General features: G+C 34.1%; 2 protein-coding genes across 4 annotated transcripts; one reads left to right on the top strand and one right to left on the bottom strand.

Annotated features, from left to right (window-relative positions):
- The first annotated feature begins 1,546 nt into the window (after positions 1–1,546).
- LOC100804558 (probable protein phosphatase 2C 22) lies at positions 1,547–4,875 on the top strand. 3 transcript variants are annotated; one of them, XM_006581319.3, is made up of 5 exons: positions 1,838–2,381; positions 3,078–3,287; positions 3,696–3,907; positions 4,167–4,723; positions 4,806–4,875. In XM_006581319.3, the coding sequence occupies exons 1-5, from the start codon at positions 2,256–2,258 to the stop codon at positions 4,808–4,810; spliced, it is 1,110 nt and encodes a 369-aa protein (XP_006581382.1). In that variant the 5' UTR covers positions 1,838–2,255; the 3' UTR covers positions 4,811–4,875. The 3 variants fall into 3 exon arrangements, with proteins under 3 accessions (XP_003526428.1, XP_006581382.1, XP_006581381.1); XM_003526380.5 differs by having other exon boundaries at positions 1,547–2,381; positions 4,167–4,875; XM_006581318.4 differs by having other exon boundaries at positions 3,081–3,287; positions 4,167–4,875.
- Positions 4,876–6,897: 2,022 nt separating this feature from the next.
- On the bottom strand, positions 6,898–15,039 carry LOC100804030 (pleiotropic drug resistance protein 1). The gene is made up of 24 exons (XM_003526379.5): positions 14,449–15,039; positions 14,177–14,297; positions 13,975–14,063; positions 13,794–13,878; positions 13,558–13,717; positions 13,368–13,444; positions 13,196–13,249; positions 13,006–13,096; positions 12,585–12,886; positions 12,204–12,485; positions 11,785–12,101; positions 11,531–11,691; positions 11,131–11,234; positions 10,852–11,008; positions 10,657–10,764; positions 10,404–10,567; positions 9,713–10,045; positions 9,203–9,493; positions 9,042–9,125; positions 8,821–8,954; positions 8,477–8,704; positions 8,208–8,379; positions 7,814–8,068; positions 6,898–7,440 (listed from the first exon to the last, which is right to left on the bottom strand). The coding sequence occupies exons 1-24, from the start codon at positions 14,766–14,768 to the stop codon at positions 7,183–7,185; spliced, it is 4,347 nt and encodes a 1,448-aa protein (XP_003526427.1). The 5' UTR covers positions 14,769–15,039; the 3' UTR covers positions 6,898–7,182.
- Positions 15,040–15,751: the final 712 nt, after the last annotated feature.

Raw genomic sequence — 15,751 nt, 5'->3', positions numbered from 1 at the left:
ATGTATTAATTAGATATATCTATTTATATAGGTATGAGTCACATTTACTTTTATTTTTAATTTTTAATAAATTTGAATAAATAATAAAAACACATGTTAAAAAATCATATTATTAGGATTTCCTAAGCGATTATTTGATTCAATGTCTTAGTTTCAACCATAATAAGTAATTTTTACTATAAATAATCATGTTTGAGTCGGATATAATTATTGTAGATTCTAAATTTTCTACCAAATATTTAACAAATATATATGACTCAAATTTGAAATTATCATTAAGTTGTAAAAATATTGTGTTAGTTTATTGGTGGTTTAAAATAAATGATTAATTAAAGTAAAATAAAAAATATACAAAGAATTTGAATTTAAATTTGATAGAGATTCAATAAGTCAATCTAAATTTTATTTGTATGACATTGAAGTTCTTATGACTAGGTCTAAGATTAAAGAGATGATTTTTTTTTGCAAAGTCTAATTATGAATACGTTAATTAAGTTTTTTAGTCTTCTAATTTATTATTTTGTTTTAATTTGATTTGATAATTTTTTTAGGTTTAATTTGATACTATAATTTTTAAAATTAATTTAATTTGGTCCTCTATTTTTCAAAACTGATCCATTTTTTTTGTTATAATATGTATTTTGTGACAATTTAAAATAATGATAATTCTGAATCATTACAAAATGTGATTTCTTATAATTATAATTTAGTTTGAAGGATCAAATTGAATTAATTTAAGAAATCAGAAGATCAAATTAAACTTAATAAAATTAAAAAAATTAAATTAAAAAATAAATAAATTAGAGAATTAAAAAATAAATTTAACCTTATGAGTATAAAAAAAAAGTTTAACCCAAAGTAGGCGAGAGGCTTCACCAAAGCAAGTCACTTTTTTCTCAATATGGTAATGATTTGAGCTCAACTTGAAGACATTATTAAAAGTCTAAATCCATGGTATCAAGAAGTATTTATGGTTGTAGTTTAATTAATTTTGGAATTGAATAGTAAATGAAGACCTGTTTTGTTATTTTTCATGTAATTTCACACTCAATTTAGATGGAATCAGTTTAGATGTTTTTTTGATATTCTCTAAGTCATTTTTCTTTTATTCTTTTTAACTTTTCCAAATCATTATGATATTAATGAGACTCACTGAACCATTGTGTTAAGTTAGTCGAAATTGATTTCTAGTGAGAATTTATTACTCAGTGGAGTGTTTATTTTGAATCCTATTTTTTATTTCTCTACTTTTGTTTATAATTTTGACTATAATCTCAAAATGATGCAAGTCAATAATCATGGTAGATTTAAAAAATAAAAATTAAAACAGTATAATATATCCTACTCCCACTCCCACTTCTCCATAAAACCAAGGTAAATCTAATGTTAGATGTTTATACGATGTTGACTGAAGAAGGGAATCATGATTGGGGAACAAATGTAATCATCATTTTAGTTGATACTGCTATATTATTGAAACTTGAAAATGTAATCATCATTTTAGTTGACACTGCTATATTATTGAAACTTGAAAATGCAATTCATCAATCACCCCGCATTCAGATCCCCTGAATTACATATTTTTTTTTAGATGAGAGGTTAGAGGTATATTTAAGTATTTAATGTAGTTGGCTTGAATTATATTTTCAAGCATGTAAAGGAAATATTATTTTAGAAATATAAGATTGATTGATTAAGAGAGAAAAGAAAAAAATAGTTTTATCTTTATCAACAAAAAATAATAATATTAATCATTAAAATTTATCGATAAAAAAATTTATTTCTTACTAAATTATTTTCTATTAATGTGTTATGAAAAAGACGTGGGCGGTGCGCCTCTCTGAAAAAACAAAGTCCCTTGCCGTTAAAAAAGCTCAAAACTTTACATAGCCATACGACGTCGTCATGAACCTGCCACCGCATTTCGAAAGTTAAAACCCCACACTAACAACCGACCACCGCCTTCAGATACGACGGTGAATCTCTCTCTCTCTCTCTCTCTCTCTCTCTCTCTCTCTATTCACAAGATTTTTTGTGCAAATCCCTTATCACCAATCCCTGCATTTGCGATACCATGTTCCCTTTGAATCGCATAGACCGACCCACCAAACCTAACTCCAAAAAGACCTAATTTTTGCACTCGTTATAGCTACCCAATAGCTTTTTGCAATCTGGGTCGAACCCATTTCGTTTTGTGCTCTCTGGGTCGAACCCATTTCGTTTTGTGCTCTCTGGGATCTTATGGTGGAGAAAGCATGGAGGAGATTGAAGGGGTGAATTGTTGTAGTGAAAGTGAAAGTAGGAGCTCCAGTGTGACTCGACCTCCCAATCCCAACCCACCTTCGTATCGCCAATGCAAACTTGTTCGCCACGCTTCTCTCGTGAGTTATTCTTTCTCAAAATTGCTTTTTTCCTCTAAATATGTATATTTTTAATGCTAGTGGGGTCAGTGTGTGCTTATTTTTCCTTTTAGACAGGAATAGGGCAATTTCTTCTTTTGTTGTTTGAACAGTAATGGGAATTTCTGAGTTCCTTAAAATGGTTCTAATATCTATATTTGTCAATTTTTAACACCGTTCCTCTTCCTTTCCATTGCCATTTGGATGCAGTGAGAGATTTTGGAAAGTTGTTGCAATGGAAAGTGATCGAGTCATATGTGCAAGTAGTTTTAGCTTTTGGGTTATATTTCTTTTCTTTCTTTATAAATGAAGCATAGTATTGGGGTTTAGGATAGAAGGAAATTTTGTTGGGAGAAGTAATAATGTGAAACACCGATGGTGGGGTTGGTGTAGTCAGATCGTGCAGACAGTAAATTAAATTAAATTATGTAAATAATATTGCACTTTGTTCCTTCTTGTCATTTAGATGCGTACCTCGAGTGTGCTAACATCGTGGGGCTCTTCTGAATTTGTCCATCTCTTTCGTTTATTTTATTTAGTTTTCTTGTTGATATCGTTTACAGTCTTGTCATTAGTAAGCAATTACTGCTGTCGTTATCGTTCTTTATGGAGTTTCTGGTTCCTTTCTGCACTTTTTATGTTTTTTTCATTTTTTTCTGACTTTTATGGCAAAATCAGAAGATGAACACGAAGTTGTCTGATGTATCTGCTGAGCCGGAGCATGTAACTGAAGATTGTCAGTCTGATTTCTTTCCAATGCTTCGTTCTGGAGCTTGTACTGATATTGGATTCCGGTCAAATATGGAAGATGCATATGTTTGTGTTGACAATTTTATGGAGGATTATGGACTCAAGAACCATATAGACGGACCCAGTGCTTTCTATGGGGTATATATCTATTTTTGGTGCTTAACTTATTAGTACTGATTCTTGTGTTAATGAATTTTAGTTTTTCTGTGTGGTTTTTTATTGTTTGTCATTTTCATGCACTGTTATTTTCTTTTCTTTGTCTTCCTTCACTCTTATGTTCCACATATTTGATGACTTTTGTTTTGGAATTTCTTTGCAAATCACATAGTTCACAATTCACATACTAATCTTCTTTGGTAGTAATGCATTGTTTTACCTATGGTATGAACTATTGATGAATGCATATAAAGACATTTTAGACACAATATTGCTGATCCAGGAGTTTTTACAGCTGACAAGAATAGAGAATATTGTGTTTGTTTCTGGCATTTGTTTGAAAACTGTTGTGAAAGTGAGGTAATGTATTATGGTTGATGGCTTGGTCAGGTATTTGATGGACATGGGGGAAAGCATGCTGCTGACTTTGCTTGTCTTCATCTGCCAAAGTTCATTGTTGATGACAAAGATTTCCCTAGAGATATTGAAAGGATAGTTGCTTCAGCATTTCTGCAAGCAGACAATGCCTTTGCAGAAGCTTGCTCTCTGGATGCCGCACTTGCATCTGGGACCACTGCATTAGCTACTCTTGTTATAGGAAGGTTAGGATTTTGATGTTTAATAATATATATATATATTCTTCCAAATAGCGTCAAAATTATGCTATTTATTTTTCTTTTAAGTTTCCACTGTTTTGAAGGAAGTATGAAAGCCATAAATTATTGGAATGAGGTTCAGGAGCTTTTTGTCCTGCTACAATAGTTGGCATTTTTATGCTCCTCCTTTTCCAAAATAAAACCAACACGACATTAACTGCATACCCTTGATAAGTCGTGTGATGATCATAGTTTCTGATTGCAGGTTGCTGGTGGTGGCAAATGCAGGAGATTGCCGAGCTGTGCTGTGCCGTCGTGGAAAAGCAATTGAAATGTCAAGAGATCATAAACCAGGTTGCAACAAAGAAAAGAAGCGTATCGAGGCATCTGGGGGGTATGTCTACGATGGATATCTCAATGGACAACTTAATGTTGCTCGTGCACTTGGTGACTGGCACATGGAAGGAATGAAGAGCAAAGACGGTGGACCACTGACTGCAGAACCAGAACTTATGACTACAAAACTGACTGCCGAGGACGAATTTCTCATCATTGGTTGTGATGGGATTTGGGATGTATTTCGGAGCCAAAATGCAGTGGATTTTGCTCGGCGCAGGCTTCAGGAGCATAACGATCCAGCCATGTGTAGTAAGGATCTGGTTGACGAGGCTTTAAAGAGAAAAAGTGGAGACAATTTGGCTGCAGTCGTGGTTTGCTTCCAGCAGCAACCTCCTCCTAACTTGGTGGCACCACGCTCTAGAGTACAACGGAGCTTCTCTGCTGAAGGTTTGAAGGAGTTGCAAAGCTTCCTGGACAGCTTGGGTAACTGAGTTGGTACAACTCCTTCTGCTTTAATTTTCTTTTTGAGGTGAGAATTAAGATTCATTTGTAATTGTACGTGCAGGCTGAGAGGAAACTTTGACTGTAACATATGCGGCATCTAGTCGACATTTAATTTAGTCATTGGATATTTAGAATTACTGTCATTGCTTTATTCTTACTACATTTTTTGCATGGTAAAAACCAATCAATACATAGCTTCAGGGCTTGTGTGGTTCTCACTTCTGACTATGAGCCATGAGGGGCACTTCCTTTGCGGTTTCGTGTGATGAATGATAGTTGCTCTTTTCTTTACTTGGTTAATTGAAGATTTTATCATTTGAGGGTCTCAGATACTGCTGCCAATAATGTGATGCATTTGAAAATTTATGCCTTTGCCCTTTGCCCAATATGTGATGTATTGGAACAATTTTATTGTTAAAGAGAATGCATTTTTTTTTTTGGTGAATAAAGAGAATGCATTTTAGTTTAGTAATTAATTCTTTCTACTTTTGTTTCTTCTTTAAAGTTAAAGTGTTTGTGCAAGTCTAAAGTACGTGAGTTCAAATCTTTTCCTGCTAATAATTCCGTGCCGAATTTTTTATAAAGAGCATGCCCTATTTGAAAAAGATAGACCTATACTGCTTTTTAAGTTGTTAAGACTACACTTTATGCTTAGAGGAGCTGTTTTTTTATTTTATTTTATTTATATATTTTATATGTAAATAAGGTTGGTGAATTTCCTTGCGAGACTTGTGTCTGAGTCTTTTATTACTAAATCCCTTCCAATAATATTAAGTGTGTAAAGGGGAGAATCCTAGTCGTTTGCCCACATCTTGACTAGTGCCTAGTGATACTGTCTTTAATTCTTCTAGATAATTTCCAGAGATTGTTTGGGTACACTCACTTTTTTTTTACGTGTACCAAAAGAACATACTTTTTTTTTTTTAACTATAAAATAAAACTCACTTCAAATATATTTTTTATTTTTTAGTTAACGAGAATGTAAGGAAAATAAAGTAGTTTTTTTTTAAATCAAATATATTTCTTGCTAAAATTTCAAGGTCCCAACATAGTTTTATATTTGTTGTGCGTTGTACCTTTTTTTTAGGAGATTGTGCGTTGTACTTTAGAATAATTTTTTTATATTTTTCAATGCGTTGATTTTTTTAATTATATTTAGTGAAATAGTTTGATAAAATTAATTTACAGTTGTGTAATTATCTAATTTGAAGTTTAATTTAGGATAATTTTTAAGGAAATTAAAAGGCAAGAACATTAACACTACATTTGAATGAAAAGAAAATATATGGGAGAAAATTACTTTCTTAACACTACATTAGAGTCGGTTTGGTGCTAAGACAATTTCATTATTTCTTTTAGACTATACAATAAGTATCTTTTATGATATAATTTAACACTCAAACTCAAAATTATTGATTAAAGTAACAAAATCTTATATTAACAGATTTAGGTACTCGATAATTATTAAATCCCATTATTAACATCGTAGATAAAAAAATACCAATAAAAAGCTCTCCCCCTTTTGAGTGAAAGTGGGGAGAAGACATCCTACTTTTTCTTTATATTTTTAAAGTTAAATAATTTTTAAACATAAAAAAAGTTAAGAGATAATTTTTTGTTAAGAAGAAGCAAGAGTAAACGATTTAAATTTTTTGAATTTTTTTTCAATTAGTATAAAAACTTCTTTATACAAATAATTTATTTCTTTTCACTTAGTATTTTATTTCACTCATTTAAATTACCACATATAAAATTTTCTATTTTCTTATCTCTATTTATTCAAATGATACATTTTTTTTTTATCTCTTCTACTTCTTTCTTTCATTAATTTTTATTTAACATTTTCAAAGTATTCTTTTTCATCAATTATTAGCCTATATTTATTTGGTAACAAAAAAATCTACAATTAATTTGAGTCAATTAGCACATGACATCACTCTTGTAGTCATAATAAACACTGAGTGTAACGTAACATCGTTAATTTAGTACTTTTTTTCCAAATAAATGGCACGTGACCGTACAGTTATTATTGATAAGATTGGTTAAAATGGAATCAATTTGATCAAGATGAGTAGGCGCAAAAATTATTTTCGTTGCTTTTGTTGGCTTTCCATTTATCTTAGTTGAGTAGATAAATTTCTCTATCAATTAAAACTGGCGGGTTTATATATAAAATAAAAAAATATTTTTTAAAATACTAATGTGAAAGAACTTGCATATTAATTTATGGATTAGTCTTTTCACAAGCAGCAAGAGAAGTAGCGATAAGATGGATGGCAAAGAGAAATAGTTGGAGCGAAAGATGCTGCAGAAATACAAATACTAGCAATTCTCACAACAAAGGAGAAGTGTATCTATGGTTTCTATATATTCCTTTGTTCAACAAAAATCTGGAATGTGATCATTCATTTACAAGTTGTTGTATAAAAGTAAAGTGGTCATCTCTTTTGGAAATTGAATGCCTTGATTGAGAAGGCAAAGGTAAATCCAAAAAGCAGTGTAAACCCAACAAGCACAGCTGCAGCTACGCCTACAAAGTCATCTCTATACCCAAAATAACTCCTAACAAACTCTTCCACAGTCTCTCCAGTATCTATAGGTTCTTTTATGTCACCAAATTGTGAAGTCACCAATCCATATAAGGTCCAAGACACTGGACAAATCCAAAAGTACCATCTCCACCACACTGGCATTCTCTGTTACATATAAGGATCACAATAACATTTGTGAGTTACTAGTTTACTATCTAAATGTACATAGTCTAGTATTAACTAAAATGAGGTCTAATTATTCATTCAGTCTCTGTATGTAGCTGCACAATCTTTACATTTTAGTATTTGCACAATTACATTTGAAAACAATTCTCATTTTAGAGACAAACACCTTTTAACTTGTTTTACAATACATTTTTTAATCCATTTTAGTCCTTACAATTTTGAGGGATAGAGACTAAAACAAATTAAAAAAAAAATGTACCAGTAATTTTCTAGGCATAAGGAATAAAACCTAATGATTGTGTATGTATATTAACTAAATGAATAATGAAGCTAAAGGAACACATAAACTTACAGTTCTTGGAATGACGAATCCTGAGAAGAGGTTCCATATCATGTAGAACCCAAAGGAAACTATAGCAGCTACGTTGTGATCCGGTGTGAGACCCACAGCCATCATGCCATAAAAGGTGAAGTATAAAAAGGTGAAGAACATGAAGAAGAGATACCAAAAGAACTTGCTGAACGTCCAATCAAACCCAATCATAGCATACACTATGACTCCATACACGAGGGTTTGTATGAATATGTATGGGATCTCAATAGCAACCTGAATATTTCAAATGTGGAGTGAGTTGACAATATTCATTTTCATTCAATATCATAATTAGTGTTCTATAACTTGAAGAAAACTTTGTTAATTAATTGTTAATATTCTTTAGTCATTACATGAGCAATTTCAAGCATACCTGTCCAAATGCATATGGTAAAGCTGAGTACATTCCAGCAGCTCTTTCTCTATAGAAGACAGTTCTCTCAATGGCTACAACTGGTTGCACAGATGTAGCATTTTGTATCCCAATGAAGAGGACTGCAGCATACATGGATCCCATTGCATTAAATAGATCTTGTTTTCTTTGCCTGCATCAGAAGAATATATAAATAAAGGTAATAAAATAAGAAAAAGGAATTTAGAGACTATGCAAAGAAATTAAGGACAGTGGTTTCATGTTGGTACCTTTTGGAGCCAATATCCCAAAATATTGTCCCAAACAATAAGGCTATGATTGTTGTGAATAAAAGTCTCACTGCACTATATGGGGGATTTCTCCAGTATGATAGGTGCTGTTTCCAAAGGCAAGCCATGCATTGAGTGAAGAAAGTCTGTGAGTACTTTGTGGGGAAGTATAAGTCTTTGGAACCTGTTGGAGGTGTGGTAAGTTCCCTGATCAAGGCCTTGTTTCTCCTGAATGTAATTGTGCAATATTGGTTAACCATAAAAAAGCATAATAACAGTAACAATTATGCTTAAAGAGTAATGATTTCATGTGGATTTTGATTTGAATTTCAAGTTGTTCCTACCTATATAGGTCAGAATTCTTGTATATTTCAGCGAAGTTAACTCCAAGAGCTGCTTCTTGTGCTTCTGAAGTAACCTCCAACATCCAAGTGGCAGGATTATAACCATTCTTAATTTTTGGCACCCCATTAATTCCCTACACCAAGCACAACTTACTTGATGAATAAACTGTTTGATAATAGTATTTATCACTAATTAATTAGTAATTAGAGATGGTGCAGACCTCAAAGTGATTGATCAGATGAGAACAATGCTGGCCTAAAGGTCCCACATATATTTCCTCACCTCCACGCTTCAACAGAAGTAGCTGTAATATTACAATATATATGTTCAGCCTCGAGACACTGAATTTGTGTAAGCAAGTTAAGGAAAATGGCCACTGACCTCATCAAAAGCATCAAATATATCAATGCTAGGCTGGTGGATTGTGCAGACCACAGTTCGGCCGGTATCAACTGTATTCCTCACTGTTCTCATTACTATAGCAGCAGCTCTGGCATCAAGGCCAGAGGTAGGTTCATCCATGAATATAATAGATGGATTGGCAACAAGTTCAACTGCAATTGTTAACCTCTTGCGCTGCTCCGTGGATAGGCCATTCACTCCAGGCAATCCCACCAAGGCTTCTCTTAATGAAGTCAGCTCTACCAGCTCCATAACTTCCTCAATGAACATCTACAATCCATCAATAGGATTCATAAGAAACTAAAATGACATTGAACACTTGGAAGAAGGTACAATACTACAATGTCATTGGTTGTGTGTGCACTAAGCAATTCTAACACAAGTGCACAACCAATAAAAAACTCAATTTCCACTTTTCAATTAGTGATTGGATTCTCCAACTTTTGTTCTGTTAAGATACTATGTATGATCTAATTTACAAAAGCTTACCTGTCTGGTGGAAGAATCAACCTCAGGGGGTAAGCGAAGCCATGCAGAATAAACCAAAGACTCATAGACTGTAACATGGGGAGAGTGGATATCAGTCTGCTCACAGTATCCTGCTATGCGAGCAAACGTTTCTTGCCTTTTAGGGTACCCGGAAATAGTGATTTGCCCTTGAATATAACCTGCTGTTTTTCTTCCAGATAATACATCCATTAGAGTTGTTTTACCAGCCCCGCTTACACCCATTAGAGCTGTAAGAACTCCTGGTCTAAAAGCTCCATTAACACCCTTCAACAGTTCAAGTCGATCTTCAAGAATGCCTTGGCTCTTCATTTCCTGCACACATATATATAGATAAATCTTAATTAGACATATAAGGTTGACCTAGTGGCTGGGGAAGGAAGAAAGGAGAAGGAGGGGGGGAGGGGTCGCGGGTTCTAATTCTCCCAACTGACACTTCTAACAAAACTAACAAACTAACATTTGCTGATAAAAAAAAAAGATAAATCTTAATCTATTGTCAGGAAACTATTGGAAATATATCAGGAGGGAGACTACATATGACTCTCACTTTTTATGCTTGATTTACATACAATCTTCATAAGCCACTATCTTATGCTATGTGCACGTAGGATGACTTATTTTAATTCTCTATTACAAAAAAGACTACTCCATTTGAAGTCAATTATTGTACCTGTGGCATCTCCACCGAATATCTGATTTCATCAAAAGTGATAGAAAGGGGTGTGAAAGGAAGAACCATCCCTCGTTTCTTGTTGTGTTCACTTGCACCAATGCCACCCACTCTTGCTGACAGTGTTCTAGAGGACACATTTCTACGACTTTCATTCCCTTTATCTGCATTGAAATTAAACTACATGAACAGGTGCAGTTAAAATAGAAAGAAAACGTGACAATGTGAGACTGTGAGTGAACTTTTAACTCACCAGAAGAGCCTTTGATTCTAGACGATAATTCGATGATGTGTTCGTTTCTGCCAGCATTTCTCTCAGCCAAGGCTTCTTCTGAGATTAATGCTTGTGGTTTACCAAATGCTGCAGAAAAATGTTTCAGTTGTTAGAGGCTTAGAGCAATGTTTCAGTTTCACAAATTGAAAGGTACGTGTACTGTAAGATACTCACGGTCAAGATAATGCAAGGCCAAGGGGAAAAGGAAGTTGAATAGTAACATGTATCCAATGGAAGCTCCAACTCCAATCCAATACCAGTATGCTTTGGGGAAAATCCCACGTGACTTCAAGACCTTTACTCCTAATGGTTCTGTTGAATTAGGAGTAACCTGCGCAATGCAAAAATATTCACATGTTGTTATAAAAAAAAAACTGATCAAGACTGTTCACTAGTTACACATTTTTATTCTCGTACATGTTTCATTCATGAAAATGTGATTTTATTTCTTACATGTGACCAACTCTTTCCGAGGAATTCATTCACAGCTAGAGCATTTTGTCCATACATCATCGGCGAGAACCAGTAACCCCACAACCACCATTTCTTCACATCAACTGGTTCAAAAAGAAGGTAGCTGTGTGAGATTTTGATATCAAAATACCTTGGAACATGCAACGTGCATGTTTCCAAAGAGTTTGATTTTTCATGGATTATCAATGTAAAGTCTTTTACACAGATAGTGCAACACTCTTAAAGTATTACCGTGTTAGCTAATTAGAAATCATCATCGTTGTGACTTTTAGAGTAAGTATTACAAAAGTCCATATTATCTAGTAGTTTATGATCGGATAATAGTGTTCTAATTAAATTTGTTTAAAATAAACTGCATTAATATTTATTAATACTTTACCTCTAGATAGGATAAATCCACCCATGACCATAACTGCAAGTAAAGCAAATGACCCAACTGTGTTTGCAACAATGATGTTCCTTCCAACTGCTCCCATAAATCGAAAAAGTCCAGATGCCATTTGGTTGATACAAACAAGTAGAAAGTATTGCTTGATGAACCTGCCATAAGGAGCTATTAGTTAGCACACTACAAAGAAAACTCTGAAGCCTATGCATGAAAAAAAGAAAGAAAAAAAAAAAGAAGAATCTCACCTTTCAATACTAGGATCAAAGCCTATAACATAGTAAGTCATCACAACCCAAATACCAACTTCCACTAAGGTGATAGGAATCTTAAGGATCCATGTGGGCAGAGAGTATGCCCAACAAGGAAAAAAGAGAAGGTCCCTTTGCTTATAGAAAACGGGGAGTTTCATGATGGACATGGATAGCTCGGAGTATCCATTGAACATAATCACAATTAGTACGAAGAACAATGCACCCATGTAGATCCCACCATCAGTTTCTGTATCCCGGTGCATCTCAGTTCTCAGGAACAATGTCATTGTTATGAACCCCGTTAAAATCAGCTGAAAATGAAAGAAATGAAACATGAATTAATCTAGTTGAAACAACTAATGCTAATGATTGAGGAAGAAAAAATATGGAAGCTAGAATAGAACAGTGCTTACTTGCCACATCTTGAAAATATAGACAAAAGAATTCCTTTTCATAAGTAAGAATTCTCTGGACACACAGGCTTTCAAAAGTTCCTTCTTGCAAACACCAAACTTGTTTTTTGTCAACACGGCAGGGTGGCCTTTGGACATGTCAAATGGAGTGGCAAGTTCATCACCGAGTTTTCGACCTGCGTGAAATGACTGAAATGCTTCAGCAAACTCTTTAACAGTAACAAAGGAGTATGGCTCATCTTTATTTGCCCAATACTGTTCTTGGTCTTTTCTTGATGTTACCTGCCATATACATGACCAAATACAACAACTGAGTGGTGTTTTCTTTTATTTAAGGATGAAAAGAGGAAAAAAAGTACAATGAAGCTTAGAGTTAGTTACTTCTTGTAAAAAATCTGCTACTCCTTTCCTCTCTGGACATTTGAACCCCATGTACTCAAAGAACTCAAGCACATTTTCCCTTGGACCCTGATACACAATTTGCCCATCTGAGAGGAGAATTATATCATCAAATAACTCATAAGTTTCTGGTGCTGGCTGGAGAAGAGAGATCACAGCTGTTCCATTCAGAATGTGGATAGATTGTCTTAGAGAATTAACCATTTGGAATGTGGTAGAACTGTCTAAACCGGTTGATATTTCATCCATGAAAAGTGCTCTTGCTGGTCCGACTAGCATCTCACCTATAGATCATTGGACACAAATAATAAATCAAATTGGTAATTGGTAGTCACATAGAGTTTCACAAAATATAAAAATAAAATCATTTTATGTTAAACAAATAACAAGTTTTTTTGTTTACCAGTCGTGACTCTCTTCTTTTGTCCTCCAGAAATACCTCGAATCATGTCATCCCCTACCATGGTATCAGCACAAACTTCCAGTCCCAAAATCTGCCAAATGTTAGAAACAGGAACAACTAAGTTTTTTACTTCTTTTTTTCTTAAAAATTAAAATGTTATATAACAAATTTTCAGAATTTACTGTGCTACCTTCATTATATAATCTGTAACTACATTGGTTTCTTGGCCTTCTAGTGCTGCCGCCTGAAAATTCAGTATGCTTAGATTAGCCACTTACATTTTTCTAACATATTCATTGTGGACTTAATTTGAAAAAATGCAAAAGAAGTTAAATTAACATTTAATTTTGATCTTATGTCACCTTCATATAAATATCAAGATCAGGATCTGGCTTAATGTTTGCAGCCTTCTCTCTTCTTGACAATTCTGCCAGCATCTCTGCAAGTTATACAAATTGAAAACATTTCAATCAAAGTTAGGTGACATAATCCCTTTGAAGTCCAGACATCAAGGTTGACTGTGTTGTTTTTGAAGGGCTAACGTGAACTGACCATATCGGGTTCCGATCCCTTGACACCTTGCAGAAAAGGCCAATGTTTCTCTGACTGTCATTTCTCCTATGTGTAGATCAGTTTGACTTATGTAAGCTGATGTTCTCTGAGGCACAAATTCCTCCATCCCATGTCCATTATACGAAACTCGCCCCGAAAACTGCAATTCATCAGCAATAGAATTGAATGAATTATAAGCCTTAAATGATTCTGATTCATCAGTTGCTGAAACTTACTTTTAGATCTTTACTAAGCCTTCCAGCCAGTGCCAACAATAATGTGGTCTTTCCAGAGCTTGGAGGGCCTAAAAGCAATGTCATTCTGCATAAGCCAAAATAAAAATGTTTAGAAAAAGATAGTTTAGTTCCCCAACTATCTTACATACCAATTCCACAAAGGTCAACTCCACCCTCTTACCTTTTTGGCTTGATGATTCCACTGACATCATCAAGAACTGTGAATGGCTTCTTTCGACTGGGAATAAGGTGAAGAGAATTGAGGAACCCCTTCAGAAAGAGAGAGTAAATGCACACATATATATGAACTTGTCAGTGTTCTCTGCTTCAAAAACAACTCTTGTGACAACATCCAATTTTATTGACCATTCACAGTTAATTACCTCAAACAAATTGATGCAGAAGTTAAAGATTGTAGGTAGTGCCCTGCTTCCCACATGAGCTTCTGCCTCAACATTCAAGTGTTCAAAACGGATTTCAATCGTCGGAATTTCAAGTCCAACACTGCACTTTCAACACACACATTATAAATTTCTTTATACATGATACAGAAAGCACATAAGCCCTAAAAGATCCATTATTTTCCTCAACAAGTTTAAGATCTCAACTAAAACACACATTCACGCACACGCAGGCACACATGTTAGTAGCTTACCGATCAATGCGGTCCCTTAATTTGAACAAGAACTTCTCATTATCTTGTTCCGCAATCTTGACGAGCCTCTCCACCAAGTTCTTCCTCTGAAGTGGACAAAGTTTGTTTATATCAATCTCTGTAGGTTGGCCTTCTGTCTCAGTGAGAATTCCCCTAGTCATGCGTAGATACGTGGGGAGTTTCTCAATTGCAGCCCATTTAAGCTCTTGTTCATCATCATCCCTTCTTGAAGACCCTGAAAACACGTCAATGCTGCCGCTTCTCCACACGCCGGAGCTCCCTATGCGTGCACTCGCCACTCTCAGTTCACCACTTTCCATCTCAACTTTCTCTTTCAGTTTATGCAATCAAGTTAATTCTGATATGTGATCAATGTACTATAAACTTGTCATATGCAATAAAAATGCAACTATTGAATGAATGGCTTATTCCTGGTTTAAGAATCAGAGGATGATAAATTGATAAGTCACATAAATGTTGATGTGTTAATGTTATGTCCTCTCTTTCTGTGGTAGCAACAGGTTGAAGAGGATTGATGGAATCTTAGGAATGGAGGCACCTACTTATATAGTGGTGGAAGGGCTCTCTCAGTCAATTCTACATGCAATCTTCTGCGTTGGCTCAATAATGTACATTTCTTATTGAAAGATGACAGGTCCTCAAAATCATACCCATTTGAAACCTCTCACGTTAGTTAACGTGATTAATATGTTATGACAGTGGGGAAGATATAAAAATGAAATCCATCAGTTTTATACAAATAATGACAAGTCGTGTACTCTCCTTATATTAGTTAATTTTATCTCATCACATAACATATTATATTAGTTATTGAATAATTATATCTAAAAAAGGCCACGCTTTTAGATTAAAATCTTAAGACTTAAAATTCATCTTTCAAGTTCTCGTGAATAAAATTAAGTCATCTGAGAAATTATTGTTGTTTGGAATTATATGATCCGACTAATTTCTACAAGGCATGCTAACTTTTTTTATAAATTAAAAAAAATATGAATATGTATAAATTAAATGGGACTACAGGATTTCGGATCCATGTAGAAATTTTTACAGTTTGAACAGAAGTGATCAAATTAAAAGGATCAGAAAATCATTTCTGAAAAAATAGAAGTTGTCTCGTGTAAATACTATAATGGTGGGTCTGCTATAAAGAATGAATCCTCTCTGATTGATTAATGTTCTGACTTGAACAATAAAATAAAATGTTCAACCGGAATCTATAATCATTTTGCTAGTAATAGACGGGGATATCTACTTTGAATACAGAACCCAAGAAATTTGATGG

The sequence above is a fragment of the Glycine max genome, chromosome 6, assembly GCF_000004515.6.
Source record: "Glycine max cultivar Williams 82 chromosome 6, Glycine_max_v4.0, whole genome shotgun sequence".
Classification (NCBI taxonomy): domain Eukaryota; kingdom Viridiplantae; phylum Streptophyta; class Magnoliopsida; order Fabales; family Fabaceae; genus Glycine; species Glycine max.
This window is presented reverse-complemented; position numbering and strand designations above follow the sequence as displayed.

What these genes read in the sequence shown, in the direction of transcription:
- LOC100804030 (XM_003526379.5), bottom strand. Translation starts at nt 14,768, where the DNA reads ATGGAAAGTGGTGAACTGAGAGTGGCGAGTGCACGCATAGGGAGCTCC. An exon ending in TTAAGGGACCGCATTGATCG is followed by an intron (nt 14,298 to 14,448) that starts GTAAGCTACTAA and finishes TTGAAAGTGCAG; the next exon opens with TGTTGGACTTGAAATTCCGA. An exon ending in TTGATTCTTCCACCAGACAG is followed by an intron (nt 9,494 to 9,712) that starts GTAAGCTTTTGT and finishes GATGGATTGTAG; the next exon opens with ATGTTCATTGAGGAAGTTAT.
- LOC100804558 (XM_003526380.5), top strand. Translation starts at nt 2,256, where the DNA reads ATGGAGGAGATTGAAGGGGTGAATTGTTGTAGTGAAAGTGAAAGTAGG. An exon ending in GACCCAGTGCTTTCTATGGG is followed by an intron (nt 3,288 to 3,695) that starts GTATATATCTAT and finishes TGGCTTGGTCAG; the next exon opens with GTATTTGATGGACATGGGGG. An exon ending in GCTACTCTTGTTATAGGAAG is followed by an intron (nt 3,908 to 4,166) that starts GTTAGGATTTTG and finishes TTCTGATTGCAG; the next exon opens with GTTGCTGGTGGTGGCAAATG.